The following is an 18,209-nucleotide window of genomic DNA, read 5'->3' on the forward strand; positions in this document are numbered from 1 at the left end:
TGGCGTCTTTTCCTTCACGACGTTCTCCTTATGTGAGGCGTACTTCTTTGGGTGCCGTTCACCAACTGTGTGAGTCTTGGGGTACGTTTCCCCCCCCTTTACTCTTTTCACGTGTCTTGCTCACCTGTTGTAAGTGAGCTCATCTTACACTATTTACCTTTTCTTTGTTTACTATTAAAGGAGAAGGATGGTGTTAGTGTGTGTTTTTATCCTTCTTTCCTCCTTTTTGCTAGTCTGTTTCCCTCTCGCGACGTGTTCCATTATGCATCCCTGGGTCTATGGACTGCTTTCATTTTTTGTACATTACTGTGTATAGTTGTTTTCATTTTAGTTTGGGTCTTATTATTTTTAGTGTAAAAGGGAGAGGATATGTGGTTTTCTCAGGTTATGTATATTTGTCTCTTTCTCTTTGTAACTAGCTGCTCAGGCAGTGTGAGTGTTCCATGTAGAATGACAGCATGAGTGACATGAGTGGAATGTTTAGGTGCCTGGTGTGTGAGTTGTCAGTTGGAAGATGGGCTGAGCAGCTAGCTGGCTGCTCCTGGTGGGGCTTGCTGTAACATCTACTTATGAACTCAATAAACTACAACAAGTTCAACTCGGCTACATCTACTTTGTCTCCTGTACACTTGGGGCCCACTACACATAGCCTTTATGTAGTGATGTTCCTCGCAGAAGGCAAGATACACAGATAAAGGACGGAATGCAGAGCAAATCAAACATTCACCCCCAGTCAAGAGATGTTGGTTAAATCCATCATTCTTTTGCTCAACATGCCACCCCAGTTTAGACCCAGCCATATACAAATCAGTCTTGATCCTGTGCCTCAGGGGAACAGACCAGCCCGAACTGCCAAGCCAGGTCCTCCCTGAACTGGAAACAAGCATCCTGGGACCAGTTTCGGGGCATCAGCCCTCATCAGCTAGGCTAGCTTGAATCCAGTGGCACAGTGAGCCCAGGACGCACATCTGGACATACCCGGCGCACTTAGGGCGAGAAAGCAAAAGACACACAGATGGACGGAATGCAGAGCAAATCAAACATTTACGGTCTGAAAAGTTTCATCACTCCGTCCATCATCTCCTTGTGTTTGCTTTGTTAGCCCTAAATTAGCTGGGTATGCCCAGACATGGGTCCCTTTCTCACTTTGTCACAGGATTCAAGCTAGCCTGGCTGATGAGGTGTTACCCTGAAACCAGTCCCAGGATGCTTGTTTCCGGTCCAGGGAAGACTTGGCTTGGCAGTTCGGGCTGGACTGTTCCCATGAGGCACAGGGTCAAGACTGATTTGCATATAGTTGGGTCTGAACTGGGGTGGCGAAGAAAGCTATAGAACGATGATGGATTCAACCCAGATCTGTGACTGGAGGTGGGTGTCTGAAAAGTTTCAGCACTCGGTCCATCATCTCCTTCTGTTTGCTTTAAAAAAAAAAATATATATCTTTATTGCATTTATTGTAGTTTTCGACATTCTAAGGTCGTTAAAAAACAGTATACATACATTACAGACAAGCGTCGTGAAAGAGGACAGGCAGCTGCGGTTCATAGCATAAGTACATTTACAGAACATGCATGTATACATACGCCTCTACATTCGTAATAGTAAAATGAACAGTTGTATACTACTTCTTTCTTGTTCTGTGTCACTTCTTTCCTTTGTTTAAAAATGATAGCGTCTGTGAGATATGCAGTTGCACCGGAAATGGTTGCATTCAATTGTCACGTAGAATGCACAATTATTTAGTACATGGGGGCTATGCATATATGATCACCTCCGTAGAAAACTAATAAGTCTGCGAGATATGCTAATAAGATATATATATTTTAATCCGCTACACTAGTAACTTGCTAAACAAACTGCCATCAAGAATGTATCGCACCCGGGCCTCGGTATGTACACATTGTACATGCATGTTATGCTAGCTCGCCAGGGTGGCACTTTGACTCATGCATACAGTTAAGAGCCGGGCGCATCAGGTGGTCGGTTGGGGACCCGGGTAAGTTCACGACAGTGGGTTCAGGCCATAAGCGTATTACGTTATAGGTCACAGTTTAGATATTAGGTGACCTGCGCGCAATGGCTTGGGGCTTGGGGGGGGGGGGAGAACTGGGGTGCTATCGTTATTGTTCCTGTATGTGAATGACGTAAGGATAGTGTCCCTGTGTTGCGCTAACAGGTACTAGCGGAGTCCTGCAGTTTTCTCCCTGTGTAGTGTTGTACTTTCTGCCTATGCCCATACTGTAAGTGATTTTTCCCAGCTGACTATTTCCAGGGGGGGCATTGTGTTTCCACCTCTTTGTGATGAGTCGCTTCGCCACTATCAGTCCCAGGTCTCCAAACCGGGAGGTGACTTTATTATTTTTAGACCTGGCATATAGACCCAGTATACCGACCTCCCATGTGTAAAGTAGGGGCGCGTCTGTGCATTTTGCAAGTGCTACCATTACTGCGTGGAAGTAGATTTGAAGGGAGGTGCAGGTCCAGAGCAGGTGTAAAAGGTTTGCGTTTATCTGCAGGCATGCGGAAGTGGCAATGTTGAAATACTTATTTATGTTATCGGGCGAGAGGTATACTCTCTGTATTATGTATGTTTGATTTAAATTTTGAGCTTCTGGGTATGAACGAGGAGCCTGCAAGGACAGCTCCCCACTCCTTCTCTGTCCAAGTTCGCCCGCTATCCATTTCCCATCGTGTATGAAGACTCCGCATGGGCTTCAGCGTATATATAAGTAGAGCTTCCACCAACCAGTGTACTATGTGTGAACCCGCACCCATGACATGCAAGTACTGCAGCAGCAGGTGTGTTGCCGGTTCTGTCGTTATTTCCCCCATGCTGCCGATAGAGATATTGTAATAGAAGTGTGCAAGGTCTTCTGCTAGTGCCTCAAACGAGAACAGGGTGCAGCCTGTATAGAGGTCGCCCAGGGAGTCTAAGCTCGCAGTGTGCCAGTAAGTAAGAATCCCTTCGGAGGTGCCTGCCCTCCCTCTGGGTGTCCCTGTTAGAGACAGTATCGGGGCGTAGGGGGTTACTGCACGGGTGAGGTATAGGCTCCTCTTGTAACATATATGCGCCAGTTCCAGATGTGTCTGGGATGGGCGTGGAAGTTTAGCAATGGGGTGGAACAGATGGTAAACCTGAGATTGTGTCCATGGCTGTTGCAAGGATGCAGTTTCTTCTAATCCCCTGCCACTTAACCACCTCGTCACCCTTTGTAACTGGGCCGCTAAATAGTATAACTCCATGTTTGGGACTGCCAGTCCTCCTTGGCTGGTGGGGGTGTATAGTTTCCACAATGCAACCCGAGGTCTGCCTTTGTTTTTGTTCCCAGATTAAGTTGCGCAACATACATTCCAGTTCACAGAGATTTTAGTTGGGACATAGATCGGTAATCTCCTTGTGTTTGCTTTGTTTGTTCCTCGCAGAAGGGCAGTCTCTTGCCTAAAGAACTCAGGAAGAGGTGTGGGGTTTCTGCACTTGGCAATTTTTAAGAAATATCAAAGACTGGTCCTCACCTAAAGCATCTCCTTCACCTTGCACAGACCCTACAGTCCCACCCACTCCTTCATAGATACCAGTGTAAACTAAAAATACTCACGCTCATCTACAAACTACACATACCATCTGCATGAACTCACCCACACTAATGATCACATTTAACTTCCACTAATTGAATTTACCACAAAGAGACTGGAATTAATAGTTTGCTTGAGCACACATGACTAATCCCCCAATATTTAACAATAACAATGGGCTAACCACTAACCTTCAATTATGGAGCAGCATGCTGCCTGGCGTAAAGCACTTTAAAGCTTTGTCAGGGATAGTAAGTGTTTTGCCAATGCAATTACCATACAATACAACTGGGGTTGGGAAAGGTAACTCCTACCACTTAGCCTATATCTATTCAAACATATAATACCTGAAAGGTCTTGGCTCTGCCATAAGTCATTTTGGAGAAATGTGCCAAATCAGATACCGAAAATTAACTATCCATAGCACCATAATGTATTCGGCACACAAGTTGCCATCTCCAGAAAACAGTGGATAAACTGAATGAGCAATTTATGAAAAATGTATACTGAAATATGCATCCTACCGCCTTCATTTCCCACAATGCCCTTTATGTGGATTCCCTATAACAGACAATGACGAAACAGTGCAACAAGTATTTTCTACATCAGCAGAGCTAATTTCTCCACCCATCCCTAAACATCTGATATAGAATCAGAATCATGAGATAAATCAGTCACCCAGAAAATGTAAACTAAAAGGGCATTTTTTAAGGCTTTGTTGTCTCAAGGAAATGCTCAGTTCGTCAAGACACTTGAGTTTTTGTGTTCTGCCACGTAGTTCTTCATCTTTGAATCTCTACAACTTGCTGGTATCTGGGCAATGAATTCACAATGCGGAATACAGTTATCCTGAATACGAAAGGCACCAGAATGATGCTAACCCTGATGAAACAGGCTCTTTTTATAATCTCTTCTAGGTGACCTCTCATCTGACTGACCTTAGCAGCCGATAGAAATAATGTTTTCAGGAGGACTTCTTGGAAAACCTAGGAAATTTGTTATACCATTATATTGCTTGATCATATGTGAGCAAACGCCTAACATGCTACAGTAACAGCTTTCTCTCTTCCTTCTATTGGTGACAGGATGGAGAAGCATAAGGTGCTTGATTCCTCTTCTATGTGCCTCACTGGCCAGCAGAAAAAGATTTGGGTGTTACGGAAGCCGCAGAGAGAAGTCTCCAGCATATAGAAAAGGGAAGCAACTCAACAAGCTACCGGCAGACATTAGACACGCCCCCTCCCTGAACACCTTCAGGAAGACCCTCAAGACCTGGCTCTTCGGCTAAACAGATCTGCTGACCCCCCCCCCCATCCCCACCCAGCGCCATGAGATCCTCAATTGTGAGTAGCGCGCTTACAATTCCCAGATTGATCGATTGACTCACTGCCTACAGTAAAGTTGCTGCATCTGCAGCCATCATGTAACAGTCTTGTTATTATTGCCAGGTATGAAAGGCAGATGTGGACTGACCCCAACACTTCTAGAGAATCTGCTAGTACCCAAGAATGTGGATGCGAAAACACTCCTTTGAAAAGAAAAAAAACGTCATCCCAGAAACGTGAACTGACATTCCCAACATAGGCCTTAAGCAGCTGGTGAAATGACAGCCATACAGATAGAGACGGCTCAGGTGTGATTCTGAATCAGAAACAAGACTCCTAGATATGAGCTATGAAGGTGGACTGTTCATGACTAAGAAAAACACACAGCTTTAAAGAGTAAAGAATGGGCGCTCACATTGCTAGAGATCCGTGCATATGAAGAACTCGTAACTACAAGGAATTAGATGAAGGAAAAAAATTAAGTGGATAAAGATAGTTTGCCTACCAATTTTACAAATCCCAAGCCTGAATTTCCTACAATATCAGGAGAATTAACAAGAGAAGGTAGTCTATACTGTTTTATTCTGTGACAGGAAAATAAGCATGACTTTCCAATGATCCTTCCACCAAGCTTTTAATCTACCTGGTGAGATATACCTTTCCAAGCATCGGAAAGCACAGAACTGTATCAATTCTGAAAAGTGTATGAGAGTCACTGTGAAGAAATAGCAGGATCTACGGGGGGACAAGGGGTGAATGAAGGTCCAGCATACACGCTCCCAATCAGACTATATGAGTCAAAAGAGTATGCAGTTGCTAACAGGAGAGGATGAGGTCAGGAAAGGCCTAAAGCATCAGATCGGGGGATGTTTCCTCCGGAGCAAGAACCCTCGCACACCCAAAAAGGTGTCATGCTTCATCATTAAGGCAGCTACTCGTTGGGCCGGCTGCAATGCCCAATGAGCCCCGCCAGGGGACTTTTTGCCAGAGTTCTTTTGTTTTGCCAATGTGAAGAGTGAGGTGCAGTGTTGGGTGTGATAGTGTGAGTACACTGGATTCATGTGAGATTAAAAATAACTAAGGGATGCCCAAAGTCAATTTAATATGTGGGTCGCCTTGTGATCGTTAAAAACAATGAACAGCTAGAAATGGATACAATGGTTCAAACTAGCTCAATAAGTAATAATTAAAAGTACGACAGGTTTCTTTCCTATTTAATGTAAATGCTGATCATGGCAATCCATCAGGACCAAGATCCTAATCTACTTATGGTTGAGTCCGATAAAAGGTGCATAATATGTAAACCGTACCCAACAGTGATCACAATAGTATGTTACAGGGTTAAAAACAGACTTGAAAAGAAAAAGTAAAGAAAAATGGATCAACATATTTACATTCAATGGCATGCTGTGCAATTGGAACTGTGCATGCTGAGGTCATCTCCACCCTAATGGTACAGGTGTGGACTGACCAAACATCAAAATTACCCAAAAAATAGAGAGAAGTATACACATGGACAAAAGACACGTGACACAACAAAAACCCAAATGCATGGTTCAGGGGCACTAAAGAAGGCAAACGCCTATGTCCCAAACAAAGAGTCTTACCATATGGGGGAGTAGTAGTATACCTCCAACAATAAGTGGCAGAGGAAAATGCTCACTGGTGTTAAGTAACCCAAGGAGAGACAATCATAAGCGTTACACTGAATCGAGTAAGTACGTTGGAATGTCAAAGGGAGTCACAGAAGAAAATACATAACAAGAAATCAATAGGTCTTTAAAGAGACAACCAAGAAAAGAGCAAATAAAACACATTTGAAATGTAGGAGAGTATATTTTCTTTATGCTCCTAAAATGCCTAGATTTAGGTACAACTCATTGCTGTACAATGTCTTTCCGTATTACACTGCCCTCTACCCCAATTGCAGAATGCTAGCTAGAAGGTTGGGGGGGGGGGTAGTGAGAAGCCCAACAGCAACAAGTATTTGGGGAGTTGCGAAAACGGACACCAACAGTGGTGGAAGCATGAAAAGAATCTACAGGTAGACGCCCCCAAACTGCAAGTAACTGCGGTCACAAATGTATCACTCAGAGGCAGAGGAATTCATCATGTATCTCTTCCAATTTAAGAACTGTGGAGAAGAAAAGCATCAGCTCATAAATGTCCTGGAGCTGAGAGCAGTGCATTTTGCACTTCAAGCCTTCCCAAGCACTTACAGACAACACCACAACTATCAAAATAGATCACTTTTTCTCCTCGTCTCTTTAGTACAAATTGTTTGAAAAGGTAGGATTTATAAAAACATTAAAATAATTTCATATAGTCATAAATAGTTTCCACACCCAGGAAATAATCTGTCAAAGGAGAAGATAAGAAAATGTGCCATGAATCCGAACTGGAAAACATTCATACAGGAAAAATCTGTGTCCTGAAAAAATACCACAACTAGCTCGGTTTGTCACAATGCAGAACAGGAAATGTGTAAGCACTAATGGTAGGGTCTGTACACTCGGGAAAGTCCTTGACTCCTTAGAGAGATGTGTAAATGTTTAATCCGTCCCAGCTAATTTGCAGACTAGTTGCCAAAACAATCGTAGCAGGTGTACGATGCTCTTGATTGTATCATTTTGAGTGAGGCATATATAGGTAAGGGAACTGAAGCCTTGTTTGTTTAAAATACATGCAGACTCCATACGCACCAACGTCTTCTGACCCGAAAGAAAAACATACCACACAACAACCAAGTGGGTTTGAAGCAGATTCTGGACATCCTGACATGCAAGAGGATTATTTATTTAATAATGAAAAGAAAATGCTTCAAAATGCAAAAGCATGTTTAACCAGGTCAATCCTACAAAACAAAAGTGGAAAGAGTATGCATGTGTTTGGGCACAGAAATGACTTAATCAGGGTGCATTCAACTTCATAAGGTGTTCGCCCTACCTAGTGAATTGGGCCGATTCAAGTTTCATGTACTTTTCTTTAGTGTGCAATTGGCAGCCATTTGTAGCTATGGGAGCCATCCAGAACAATCTTATTTTTCTTGCAAAGAACTGTCAAAAGGATTCATAAGATGGTCCCATAGGGGTTCTAACCCCAGCAAGGGCGTTAAATACTGTCCACTTCAGGCACCTGGGACACCTTTTCGCACGAATGAAGGTAGGAAGTAAATTTTGTAATTTGGAAAATTGCAGTATACAGGAAGTTTAGTGATCAAAGGTTGGTGCATTACTCCACGATGCAGTGCCAAGAATCTACAGTCACCCTCTGCCGTAGAGGTTGAAGAAGTGCCCTCATACCATGACAGGAGAGGCAAATCCAGTAACCAGAAAGCCATGCTGGAGAGGAGCCTAATGGATGTTTCTTCTCATGACTGAATCAGAAGATGAATCTCCATGGCCTTAAATGAGATCCGAACAATGAACTAAGACTACACTTTGGGTTTAAAATATTGACACACGGCTTGGTGCATCACCCACAGCCTAGGAAACGTATAGTTTCATGGCATAATAAGGAACCCTCTCCCGGGGTTTGACCTTGAACGAGCTTCAGCAACCATCAGAGAACAAGGTGCCATAAGGAGGACAGCAAACCACACTGAAAGAAGCTCAGACAGCACCACCTAATGTAGAAACCGTTTAGTGCTGAAAGATGTTTGATGCTGGAAATCCCATTAAGTTGAGGTTTTGAAGCTCAATTCTGAGAGGGTTCTAAGATCCATTTGGTACTGGAACTGGCACCGAGCACACCCTTGACCCCCAGCACATTAGCTACTTCCGAGTAAAAGGGTGAACATGCAGACAGGCAGCACATCACCTTTATCAACCCTAAACTGTGATCATGTACTTGTGCAGTCTCCATCGTCGCCTCATTCCACACAAAAAGAACCTCAAATTTGAGAAAGCCATTTCGGAGGAGTGCCTTATTCCCAAAGAAACGAAAGCGGACCTATTCCTGCCTCCACCGCAAGTGCATTTGACATCGGACAACTCCCATACAGATTCTGACCAAAAACATATTCCTGATTGACAGCCATCTTATCAGGAGACCGGGCCCATTAACAATCAGGTGGATGCTTGACATGGCCACAGGTGGATCTTCAGAATGAAATGTCTCTAGAATCTTGCCTCTCAAGGCTTTACAAGATCATAGCACTGCATATCATGGTCATCATCGAGAACAGGGGGGCATGCAGGAAAGGAGGAAGAGGTCCATTTTCTAAGAGAAACTGTCCAAAGGTCACTGAGGTCTACTTTGTTCCTTTCCATTTAAATACCGTGCTTAATGCTCCACTAAACACTTCAAGAACACTTTCACTGCAAGGGTAGTCACTCCCAGGTTGGCAAAAAAATATAAATTGGCTCTACAAAACATTCGATTCATTCATTGCCACTTCCACGCAGGCACCCTGGTAGTTCACACTGTATGCAAGATAGCTCTCACACCAAGCTCAGGAGATGACGCCTGAATGAATGGAGTACAATAACTAATGCAACAGTCAAAAGGGTCACTTTGGGAGCTGTCATACTATGGCATAATATTAACTCTGTGGTGTTACTAGCCTGGTACAAAAGACATCAGTAGGACAAAATGAAGGAGAACACTTCACAGACATCTACTGCAGATAGCAACAGAGATTATACGAGAATGAAAAGTCCTCTTGGATATCGATATCTGCTGCGCATTAGATTCAGTAGATATTGTCTCCAAGCAAATTGATACCAGCATCCTACTCCGGCACTATGCTTGGCTTAGGGTCTCTGGTTTTCGGGCAGAGGTGCAACAGCACCTTATTGGTTTGCCCTCCAACGGTGAACATCTAGAGAATCCAGGTAGATAAGATGCTGGAGAAGATAAAGAAATACACCAAACTGGTGAAAGCTATGGGTGTGCTGCAACACTAGTAGACAAAAACTTCGTTTTGGGGCCACAAACCCATACGGACTTCAAGATGGCCTCTCTTGCCCCTCCATCCTTATATCAGTCCCACCAGCAGTCCTTTCAGGAAGGTCAGCAGTTCATGAAGAGGCAATGTCAAAGAGTAGGTTTCTGTAGAAACGGGCGCATTACAGGTTGAGGTGCCCAAGGTAGAAGCTCCTTTGCCGCCAATCGACGACTAACCAGTCATCCCATAATAACTCCCAACAACAGTCAAGGGGTTACTGAGGGTCAAATTGCCACAGTGGAAGAGTATAACCTCACACCTGTGGGTCCTTTCCTTCATCTCAGAGGTCTATTACCTAGTGTTTTACAATAGCTCATTCAATACAAGACCATGCCCATATAGCATGACTGCAGAACATCACAGGCTTCTGTTGGACAAAGTAAAAGAGCTAATTCAAAAGGGTGCCATTATGATCATACATACAGTGGGGAAATGTGGGGGGTTGGATTGGAAGGGGCATGCGCTGCTTTCTCAGTATAAAGGACGATAAAACTCTGCAGTCCCTCCTTGGTCTCAGAAAACAACTACTACAATATATCCACTCACTTAATGGCCATTCTCAAGGACATCATACCTCTTCGTCAACAAGGGGACTACAAGGCAGCATGCTATCACAATGAGGCCTGTTTCCACATCCCAATCCATCCATCTCACTGCCAGTACCTACAGTCTGAGGTAAGTGAAGTTCAATAACAATTCAAGGTCCTACCCTTCTTGGTCATGACAGCCCCAAGGGTGTTCACCAACTGTCTGGTGGTTGTAGCAGCACATCTTACAGCAGTCACATACATGTCTTTCCATACATGGACAAGTGGCTGATGAAGGGGAGCAGGGCAGTCAAGAACAATGCCCACACTCGATTGCAGCAGATGGTTTTCCTAAGTGAGGGTTCATGGCAATTAAATATATATATCTTCTCTGTGCACAACAAACACAAGCATTCCTTGGAGCCCCACTCAATGCAGTGAAATTCAAACCTAACATGGTCTAGAGAGAGTGATGATGTTGCAAAGGCTGCTATGCCTCTAATACACGTTGCATCCTAAGACCTGTGACACTCATTGCTCAAACCTGGCAAGGCAAGCAGTACTTAACCTATCCATTCACCCTCACGAGAAGCTGTATGTGCATTCACAGCCTTGCTAATGCAACAGATAGGCCAGTTGCTACATCAGATACCAAATCACTCCGGTCTTGCAATTAGGCACTTGAAATACTAAAAATGTGTTATTTGCCGCTCCCAGAGGTGTGCATGCAAATCTTAAGGGAGGTTAGGAAACCTGCCACACAAGCATGTTATGCTACCAAATGGAATCGTTTTGTACACAACTGTATTGTACCACAACAGTACAAAACACTGTTACACCAACAAACGTCAGGGCAGGACTACTCTTCTATCCACCCGCACCAGCAGCACTTCCAGCTTAATTCCCAAATAAATGTTTCCAAACTATTTTCAAGATCCCTGCCAAAAAGGATCTTATGGAAGGCCAAAAGAGGACCATTCCTTCATTACCCCCTATTACTTTATGGAACATTAACCCTGTCCATACCGAACATATGAGCCACCTGTTTGAGACCTTTGATTTGTGTCCACCATTTCAGTCATGTAAGGTGGCATTTCTTGTAGTCACCACTGGCCTTTGAAGTCAGTGGAAGAATATTTTATTCAAGTACATAACAATCAGGCTGTGCAAATGACCCATCCTAGTTTGTTCCGAGAAGACATCTTTTTTCATGTTAAATAAGTCTATTCATTTGCCTTCATCTTTTCAGCGGCTTACACATTTTTAATGTTAGGATAACTCTAATGAGCTAGGTTCACTGTACCAGATCCAAAGACAAAACACCCATCAGGTGCAATGATGTAGTCCCACCTTAGCAACCCAATCTCAAAGGCTGGTTAAGCCGGGTGAATAATAAAATGCACTCATGTCTTTTACAATAAGGCGAAACACATATTGCCATTTGTGCCTCGGGCAAAAACTACTTGTAAAAAATATATATATTTTTAAAAAGAGCTAAAATGGTCTCCCTAGGCAAATTCCTTTACCAGACACTTGCAAAGTGGATACTTTGTCTACTACCCAAACGTCCACTAGAAATTATGTGGCTATTCTGGTGCATCAACAAAGTCATGTTGGACAAACTCTTCTTCAAACACATTCGGTTCCTGCTTCCAAGCCACTGCTTTAGGGAGTGGGTGCTGCGTTTCAGTAACAATCAGGCTGTAGCTTGTAATTCTTTAGATTTATATGCGCCTTACCCACATACGCGGATACAAATTCATTTAACAGTTCAAAGTTTCCTCTATTATTCCAGTTCAAAGACACTACAGCGCTTCACATCACCACTTTTACAATTACCCGTCGGAGGAGGAAAAAACGTTCAAGGTGGAGTTTATGTCCTGGCGAATTGTGGGTTTTAGAAAGTTGGTATCACCATTCACCTCAAAACTCAAAGAACTTCTTCAAAGAGAAATAAGTTGTAACGTTACAAGCCCACCACTAAATGGCATGAGTGTGCAATGCATGTGAATCTATGGTACAATTCGCTGCAAACCAATAGTTACATATCAGTAACTGTTTTATGACTGTGAAAACAATGAGCAAACATTAGTATGTTGCATGCGTTTTCAGGTATAGAGCTTTACATCAGGTATAAGACAGACACGTTGTCTTGAAGGAAAACGCAAATTTGATCCAATTTGCCTAGCTGAGTTCCAGATGATCCCTATGGTGAACTTACCTACTTTGGTCAACAGCCCTCCTCTCCATCAGAAATGTCTAAACGCACATGGGCCTTAAGAAAGCTCTTTACATTTATATTGACCAAACTAAACATTTTCTTTTGAAAAGCTGTTTGTTGCCTTCAGTCAGACTTTCAACAAATACTGTATTTACAAAGACAGCATACACAGATTAATTTCGTACTATATTTCCTTCTGGGATAAGAAAATCAACAAAAGAATACATGTAAAAGTGGCCGCACATTCTGAGAGAAATTTGGCAATTAACCCAATCCTTTATGTAGCTTTTCTAAAATGCCAATTAAGCTTCTCATATTTTAGATGACATCTACTTTAGCAAATTCACAAGCACCTGAATGCAAGGGAGAGAATGCACACATTCCCACCATTCTCTAAAATAAACTTCTACTGCGAAAATGCATCAGGGACTTCTACCAAAGTAGCTGAATATGATCTCTCTTGAAAGGAAACAGTCCAACCCAATCAGATGTTACGTAAAAAGTTTTTTGGTGGTGGCAATACAAAGCACTAGTTGCCTCAATTTATGAAGGCCAATTATGTATCTCAATTTGAACTAAGTACACTTAATTGTTTTATTAAATCCACACTTCAGAGATAGCTAGCACATAGCACACTACATTGTCAAAGCAGTAAAAATAAATATGTATTTCCTTTGCAAAATAAGTTACAAAAATGCATAAACAAAAAAATAAAACAAATTGATAACAAGGGCAAAGTATCTGATGGAATTAGTTTACACTAATATATCTCTTCCTCCACTAACTTTTAGTTGTATTGCTGCTGTGAATAAGAAAAATATATACACAAGCAAGAGTGTGCCTTACAAATAAATCAAATGGTCCATTTCTTATTAGAAAAATATACAGATATAAATATGATCAGTTTCTACATTTACTATTCACTCTCACTTTGTGAAATTAGAATGGCTTCACTTTGACCTTCTGCTTCCATTGCCAGAAGAGCTTCCACTGTTTCTAAAGAGACACCACTAGGTGTGCTAATATGCATTGTTGTTCCATCCCCATTGGTAACTATAAAAATGCCTTCTGGTTGCGGCAATACAGAAGTGCCAGGGGAAGACATAACAAGTCCATCTGTAGTTTGAATAAATAGCTGCTCGTATCCCTGAGTAAACAGTTCATGGCCCTCATTGGCAATGTCAAAAGATACCGACTCCACTTCAGTAACCACATTCTCCATCTCACTATGCCCATTTGACTCTTCATTGATAGTGCACTGCAACTCATTTAAATGTTTCAATTTAGAGGTCACTGGGGGTTGTAGAATACAATGGGAAGACTCCGATTGTGTCTTATACAAAAATTGATGGTCTGTTGGTAGGTTTCCTAAAAAGGTATCCTCAAGATGCTGCATATGATCAATGGTGCCATTAAGTTCCGAATGCTCATGCACTTTAAGCGTGTCTGGGTTAAATGCATCCTGCTGAAGTCCTTGATCAATATGTTGGCTTAACTGCCCATTCGGTGGACGAAGCACCAAACTGTCTACAATATTCACTGACGGCATGGAAATGGAAGTTTCAGAATTCAGTGCTTTACATTTAGAGTTCTGATTTTCAAATTGGCGTTCAGCAAGTTCTTCTGATTTACATTTATGGCCCAGTAGAGTATTCCTTAGTCCTGGTTCTGCTTTTGAGTTGGCTACATGACCTTTGCTTCTAATCGCAAACAAAGCAGACTGTGAATAATCCAATCTCTCATATGCAGGACGTAGGAGTAAATCAGAATGTGAGGAATCGATTATGGCTTTTTGGTTGGAAACCTCTTCACATGTATGTCCATCAGAATTTGTGTTGCTAGCACTGTCTGGTTTAGGACAGATGCCCTCTATGCTGTTCGTATCAGATACTGTCACCATTTCATTCTGCTGCCAAACGGAACCTAGAATAAAACAAAAGAAATATTTACTCACTGAAACCGTATCTAAATGCCAACTGAAAACGAAAATCATTCTCCTTCAGTTAAAACTACAAGGTCTTGCGCCAAAGCCTTGAAGTATTTTGACCAGTATTTAGTTTGGAGGAAGGGTAGGGGTGGTGGGGGGGTTCAAGGTCATTTGGTGCACACAGCTGGAAAGGTAAAATAACAAGGATAATGCATGCTAGAGTGAGAGATTTTAGTGTAGAATTGAAGATAAGGAATCATAAATCCAGGTTAAAGGGTTTTTGTGAAAGTGAGTACTTGAAGAAAGTGATTTAATTAGATGATGGAAAGAGGAGAGTATTTAGTGTGAGTCCTGTCATTAGGCTATGCTATAAACAAATTTAGAAAATACACTAATAACTACATCAAGAACGTGGTTGCATTTCATATTTACTGGGTCTGTATTTAAATTGCAAACATTAAATCGAAAAGGAAACTTTGAATCTTCAATGCTTTTACAGGGAAGAAAAGAAGGTAGGTAGACATTTTCTGTGAAACCACTGAACAGATGTTGTTTCTATGAATATGCAGCTGGGCATCCCAATAAGCAGCTGAAACTTGCACCAGCTCCAAATTATTAATTAATACAGAATTAAAGTTGTCAGGTAAGGCAATGGTACAGGCTGCAAAAGCTATATTAAGCAATCAAACCATCACACATGGTACCTAAAGAGCATTCTGAAATAAGTCAGTGGAAGGGAAGAGAAAACCAGCTTCAAAGTTTGCAAAACCCCTAACTGATTCGGTCATCTATCGTCCTCCTTTCTGGAGGTCAAATTATTTTAAGTTCTTTCAGTGGTCTTAACAAGTAAGTTGTCAAGGTAGCACTGATAGGTTGATTTCCAGTAACTCGGAACATGTTTTGCAGGGAAATGTAGACTAAGACAAGTGTGTGCAACACTTGGTGGGAGGGAGAGGGGAGCGGGGTCAGAGGGAAGGACACAATTGTAAAGCGCTCTGATATCCTTCGGGATCAAGTTTGCGCTATATAAAACTTTATAAATAAAAAATAAATGGTTAATTCATAAAATTATTACAAATGTACTAAATTAGAAATGCAGGGATCCGGTCTGGGCCTTTTTGCTGTGAAGACGAGGGATCCATGGCTCACCTGGCAGAGGAGATCGCCCGGGAGGGCTGAAACATCTGTGACCCGTTAGGTGCTGGGGCCTACTGCACGGACATCCCTGGCCATCCACCATACATACTACACCACAGCGAGGATCACAGAGAAGGCTAACAAAACAACCCAAGACCGCTCAAACTACCACACTGTTGAAAACTAGTGAAAGAGCTTGGGGGAGGCGCGCCGCGGTGACAACCAGCACGCCTGTTGTGCGCAGATACGGTCCCCAAGACACTTAGAGCACAGAGGCGCCCCATCGGAGGAACAGGGATGTTCGTGCTGCAACACCATCGCCTGGTCCGATGTTCGCAAGCAGGCCCTAAACTCTGAGATTCCTCCCTACGACTTCTGGTAAACTGCATCCTTCTGGAGCACCATTGGGCTGCTTGTGCTGCAGCGTATGCCACTCCCTGGAGCACATGCAAACAGGCCCATTTCAGGGATATAGCCCCTACCACTTCACATCTCCGTGGGCATGATGGAAGATATTTAGCCAACGCTGGGCTTGTCCTTGTGTAGGTGGCTCAGTCTTTTTCCGATACACTTTAACAGGTTGAGCAGACGACGTTCCATGTGTGTGCTAGGGCCCTCCAGATGCTTAACAGAGATCAACTCAGCATGGAGCGTCTACACTCGGGAGCCCTGCAGGGATCACCTCAACAGTCATCAGCTATGGTGCGACAATTGAAGGATCAGGCTCAGGCTCTCAATGACTTTGCCACACTTTCAGGTTTGTTGGTTAACTGGGCCTAGTCCGGTCTGTTCCCGTTTACCCCTTCACATCTGGACCCTACCTTTTGGGCATTTCTGTGGTTTGGCAGCCCAATACTTTTTAGGGCTCGTCCTATTCCTATAATGAATAGGACGAGTCTATTGGGGTGAAACTAAGAGCTAAACTAAGCTCTCCAAAAAAAGCGGTTTTCAACGAGTGCATGAGACCTCGATGAGGTCTCGTGAACGCGCTTCAATTCTCCCGAGCCGCCTGCCTTCACATCAAAGCCATCTGTTGCTTTGCGCTCGGCCTCAGGCCGGCATTTCTCCTCCCCTAATTATTCACTGCATGGCCCGTACTTTAACTTTGACGGCCGCAGGCCGTCTCTCGTGTTTCTCCTCCCCCCTCCCAGTCCCCTCTTCTTTCTCTTTTCTGTTCTTTCTCTTTCATCATCTTTTTACCTCGGTGTTGATCCCTCTCCCGTTTTGTTTCTTCCTTGTGCTTTCTTCCTCGTCTTCCCTTATTCTTTCCTTCTTTTCCTCTTTCCTGCTCTCTCACATTCTTTTCTATGTTTCTTGCTTCTGATTTTTTTCTCCATCTCCCCATCATTCTCTCTCAAGCAAAACACACCGCCATTGTTTTTTCTATCACCTTAAATTCTATGTGGTAGTTTGACAGCCGAGGTGAATGCATCTCTTCGCCTGCAGCGTTTGAGTGAGGGGCGAGTTTATGTCAGTGAACGAATAACATATTTTACAGTCTTAGTCTTCTAAATGATTAACACAGATCATGCGGTTCTTGAAACAAAGTATTTTAATCCCTTTTTATAAACACACAAAGACGTGGAGTAACCTATGTTGAGAACAGAGTAAAACGCTTCCCAGGATAACTTCCGTATTCCAAGCCCAGCCCCAGTGACGCGTGTGGCCACCTAACACGCATTCATCCATCGCACGTGCTGCTTCCTCATGAACACTTGTGGAAGTTCAAACAAAGCTGGGCGGAACAAAGCTGAGCTGTAAATGTTGTAATCGAGTTCTGTTTTTCAGGCCACAGTGTTTGCAAATATTGCACAAGCAGTCACTTGCTGGGGGGGACACGTGTTTAAATGAGCAGTGTTCCCTCAGTGCCGTCTTTGTACATCAGTGACTTGCACTGCTCAGGGTGACCGTCTACTGATGTATGTAGGTCCGGACCCAGAAATGGTAAAGACAGCCCTGAGCACTTATTTGCCTCTTTCCCACCAATTCATTGAAATCTGCAATGAAAACACAGATTCGCATGTCTGATCTTTTTTTTTTTTGCAACTTGCAAGCGGTTTCCTGAAACACACTTCCCCTTTTAGAAACTAACCTACTTCCTTAAATAGCATTGCAATGAGGTTTTAACATTTACAGAAGATCAGTGATTTTGTTGTTTCCTCTTTTATTTCTTCTCTTTTATTTACTCCTGTGCTTGAGAGTTAGACGCAGTGCTTCGCTCTTTTTTCGCCCCTTTATGTTGGAGTACTAAAGTACATTTCTCCCTTCATGGACGTCAATTGATCAAAATGCCTGGGGTAGTGGAAGTGAAATCCCATGCCCTTTGACCTTCACTTTCACTCACGCCCACGTTTACACATACACACTCTTACTCATAAACGTACTCTCACTTGCAAGCACACACACACACCATACAGTTAATCATTTTTTACTTACCGTAGCTGATAGAAAAGGTCATATTCCAGCTAAATATACTATAATTGTATTACACTTCTAGTGAACAATGTCATAAAGTCCACTAATAATGTAATAATAAAATGACAGAAAACAA

At 42.9% G+C, this 18,209-nt stretch overlaps 1 protein-coding gene across 5 annotated transcripts in view; it reads right to left on the reverse strand.

The window, feature by feature from the left end:
- Window positions 1-12,767: 12,767 nt before the first annotated feature.
- ZNF839 (zinc finger protein 839) overlaps window positions 12,768-18,209 on the reverse strand; it is a 213,649-nt gene continuing 208,207 nt past the window's right edge. For all 5 annotated transcript variants that reach the window (XM_078660210.1, XM_078660209.1, XM_078660208.1 and 2 more), the window contains one exon: window positions 12,768-14,517. In XM_078660210.1, coding sequence (XP_078516336.1) covers window positions 13,511-14,517 — 1,007 coding nt within the window. In that variant the 3' untranslated portion in view covers window positions 12,768-13,510. The remainder of the gene's footprint in view (window positions 14,518-18,209) is intronic.

Source organism: Lissotriton helveticus, chromosome 9 (genome assembly GCF_964261635.1).
Source record: "Lissotriton helveticus chromosome 9, aLisHel1.1, whole genome shotgun sequence".
In the NCBI taxonomy this organism is placed as follows: Eukaryota; Metazoa; Chordata; class Amphibia; order Caudata; family Salamandridae; genus Lissotriton; species Lissotriton helveticus.